Source organism: Filobasidium floriforme (assembly GCF_021052385.1).
Source record: "Filobasidium floriforme strain CBS 6241 chromosome Unknown HD553scaffold_6, whole genome shotgun sequence".
NCBI classification, from domain to species: Eukaryota; Fungi; Basidiomycota; class Tremellomycetes; order Filobasidiales; family Filobasidiaceae; genus Filobasidium; species Filobasidium floriforme.
Genome location: NW_025763627.1, coordinates 423,937 through 427,512, shown reverse-complemented (window position 1 = coordinate 427,512; position 3,576 = coordinate 423,937). Strand labels below are relative to the sequence as shown.

The following is a 3,576-nucleotide window of genomic DNA, read 5'->3' as shown; positions in this document are numbered from 1 at the left end:
ATGGAACCTTCGAATACTGTCCCCGACGACGACGCAGTATCAATCGGTCCTTTGTCCACTGTCTCCGCCAAGTCGTATCCCACTCAGATCACTGAGAACACGTCTGTCGATGCGCGAAGTGATTCAGACGACGAGTCGAACCTGGGGGAAGACCCGGACTCGGCGCAAGAGAACTATTATGAGGCAGCCCTTGGAGATAACTGCGATTGGGTTGTCGGTCACGATGGAACAAGGCGTGACGTTTTCCACGCAGCTATCGAGAACTTGATTGCAGCCCCAGGAGCAGGAACACACGCTACAGAAAGGAAGGACGGAAAAGCGCAGGAATGGCAAGAACCTTTCATCCTTGCGATTGAGGGGGATACGACGGAACCCAAGACACAGTTACACGTCTTCGAGATCAACACCGAGGCTTTCAAAGAGAAGTACAAGCTGAACTTCTATCCCATACTGGTTGTATACTGGGATAAGGAGGAACTGAATGGATTGCATTTCAGATTGATCAGTGAAGCGATCTCTCGGCAGCTTTTGCAGTACCCTAATCCTCATGTGATACGCCCGGCATGGGTCGCTGCCAATAGTTCTGCCCAGGCTGAAAGAAGCGCCGAGGACAAAGAGGCAAAGGAACCGGAAGAACCGGAGGTCTAGCTACAGATGTCATGGCTTGAAGACGACTTGTTCATCATGTAGTATCACCCTGTGAATGTGAGAGACTATGGTGATGTGTATGGATGTGATGTATATTCAACCCAAATGAAGAGACGAGGTGAGGCATTTACTGCAGGGCTTTCGAATGCCGTTCTACAGGAGTAAGCTTTTAAGGGCTATAGGACTACTTGAAAGCGCTATGAAACCGGACTGAAGCCAAGTGCCCTACACTGGCGTATACCCGCTTTGTGATCGCCAACAATAAGCGATACCCTGTTTACACTACTATTGCCCGCCGCGTCTTTGGAGTTCTGAGGTGTCTGCGATCCTTCAGACACTTGACGGCAATTTTCACGGCTAAACGCTAATGCAACCCTATCCTCAAATGAATGCCTTCGATGGGCTGTCGCCTTGGCCAAAACGGCGACGTTCGCTGTAGGAACCCCGTTGTGGAGTAGCCCTTCCGGCGAGGCGGCGGCGCCGTGATTTCTTTCCGGCGAAGGGCTGTGGAGTAAGCGATCCTGGCGATGTAGCTCAGTGCCATGTCCGGTGGTTAAGATGCGACGATATGCCGGCGGAGTGACAGCGTACCCACAGGACGTACTCACCGAGAAATCATCAAACATAAATGACCGGGTGAACAACGTCGATACCGATGTACAGGACAGATATGCTGATCGTTGCTAGGTCAAGGTTGATGGTGGACGATGTTACGTATGTATGGCTAAAAGCTAGAGGCGACATAAAATTTGTCATGTCGCTTCTGATCTTCCAAGGTCCTGACGGAAACCTTCGTAAACTTGATCGCTTCGAAGTGCTCACTTCCCGGCAGATAAACCTGATAGTAGGTGTCTCCTGTTCCCAGTAGCTAGTAGATAGGCTAATACTCCAGCCTTCCAACCTTGAACTGGATCTTTTCGTTCTCTGCCATCTGCACCGGTTATAGATGATAAGATCCGATCTCTTCACTTTAATCCGGTCGCATACCATCTGCCTCCTCTATGGGATGACCTCAGGCTTGTTACGGCAGCGACGAGAGAAGTTCAGGAAGTAAAGCTGTATAGAGCTTCACCAGAGACAAAATGGGGCGGTGTTGTTGCCCTTTTGCTGTCGAATGTGATGCCTTCAGGACACCTGGGTGACAGGCTGAAGTTGCAACGATCAGGACATATTGACTCAGCGCCGTATTCTTGACAACATATATCAACACAATTCTATAGCTAAGTAAAGTTTCCTGTGGCCAAGTGGTACGGCCACATTTTTATGTCGTTTCTGATCTTCCAAGGTCCCGACAAGAACATTTGTAAACTTGATTGCTTCAAACTGCTCACTTCCCAGCAGATACACTGTCACAGGACAATCAACATCGGGTATTATATACATCCGTGGTATGCATGCCGTACATATGCGGTGCATAGGTTTTCACCTCATACGGCAAAGAAGCAGACAGGATGTATGACAGAGAGATGATGATATGTGGGGAAGATGACTGCAGAGATGGACAAGTTGAAAAGTCTTCTCTCTAGTAGGCATCACGCAAGTGCGCGCAACAGAGGTCTGTTTGGAGACCCTCCCAGAGACTCTCTCAGAGACTTATTAGGCGATGTGTTTGGAGATGTCTAACTAGTATCCTATAGTAGCGAGACATCCATTATCACAGTCGTTACCCTTGTTACGGCGGCGAGTCCGCCGGGCTAGTGCCCCGGGTCGGTCCGCCGGACAAGTGAGCGGGAGAGAGACGAGGGTAGGAGTATACATCTATATAGTAATAACGGATGCCCAGCATCCGGTCTTTAGTGATAGCACAATGTTCGAATGTAAACAACAAATACGGCGGAGTCCGCCCTCGGGGTGGCCCGCCGGAACGCGTCTCGGCGCGCCCCGCGTCTCGACCGCGTCGATCTCTAACAACCCTACCCTGTTATGGACCGATCCCAGATATTATAGGCGTCACGGTGACGCGCGGCCTACGGTGCGCATCGCCTGGGGATCTCGTTCGGAGACCCTCTCGGAGACTCTTTAGTAGATGTTCTTGCAGATGTCTAACTAGTACCTTGTAATAGTTCAACATCCGTTATTACATTACTATGCCTACCGTTACCTTTCCCCAGTCCTGCGACCTTATCGCCCCAAGGCTCCGCAAGCCAATTGCTGGGCCTTATAGAATAATGGATCACCAAATGTTATGACTGGGTAGTGTTACGGCGACGAGTTCGCCGGGCTGCTGCCCCGGGCTGGTCCGCCGGACGAGTGAGCGGGAGAGAGGCGAGGGTAGGAGTATACATCTATATAGTAATAACGGATGCCCAGCATCCGGTCTTTAGTGATAGTACAATGTTCGAATGTAAACAACAAATACGGCGGAGTCCGCCCTCGGGATGGCCCGCCGGAACGCGTCTCGGCGCGCCCCGCGTCTCGACCGCGTCGATCTCTAACAGTATCCCCCGTCTAGACACAAACTCCGGATGTGTCAGTCGGTAGTCTCCGAACCCCCTTTGCGGTACTCCGACCGGCGTGGGGTTGGCTTCGCCGGGTATTGGCGATGGAACGATATCACGACGTCGTCGTCCCAGTCGAATTCTCCCGCTCCGACCCAATCGTTGTGCGCCATGTCGTACCCCTTCCACGAGACGAAGTATTCGACTCGAGCAACTCGACCTTTACGCACTCGGGAGTCTAGGATCTCCGCCACCTCGTAAGCAGCCTCTCCGTTGTCGGCGACTTCGGGCGGTGGCGGCGGATCTACCCGCCGGCTTTCCCTAGTGTTCGCCTTGTACGGTATCAACAACGATACGTGGAACACGTTGTGCACGCGCCTCATACTGCTAGGCAGCTCCAATCGTCGGGCAAGGCCCGAGTTTCCCACCTTCTCCGTAATTCGGAACGGGCCGAAGGTCTTCCAATCCAGCTTCCTGCTCGGTCGAACCG

At 52.1% G+C, this 3,576-nt stretch overlaps 1 protein-coding gene across 1 annotated transcript; it reads left to right on the top strand.

Moving 5' to 3' along the window:
- On the top strand, positions 1-648 carry HD553DRAFT_340502 (uncharacterized protein; the record flags this gene model as incomplete). The annotated part of the gene is made up of 1 exon (XM_046182562.1): positions 1-648. One exon carries the CDS (start codon positions 1-3, stop codon positions 646-648), a length of 648 nt encoding a protein of 215 aa, XP_046038075.1.
- Between the last annotated feature and the right edge of the window lie 2,928 nt (positions 649-3,576).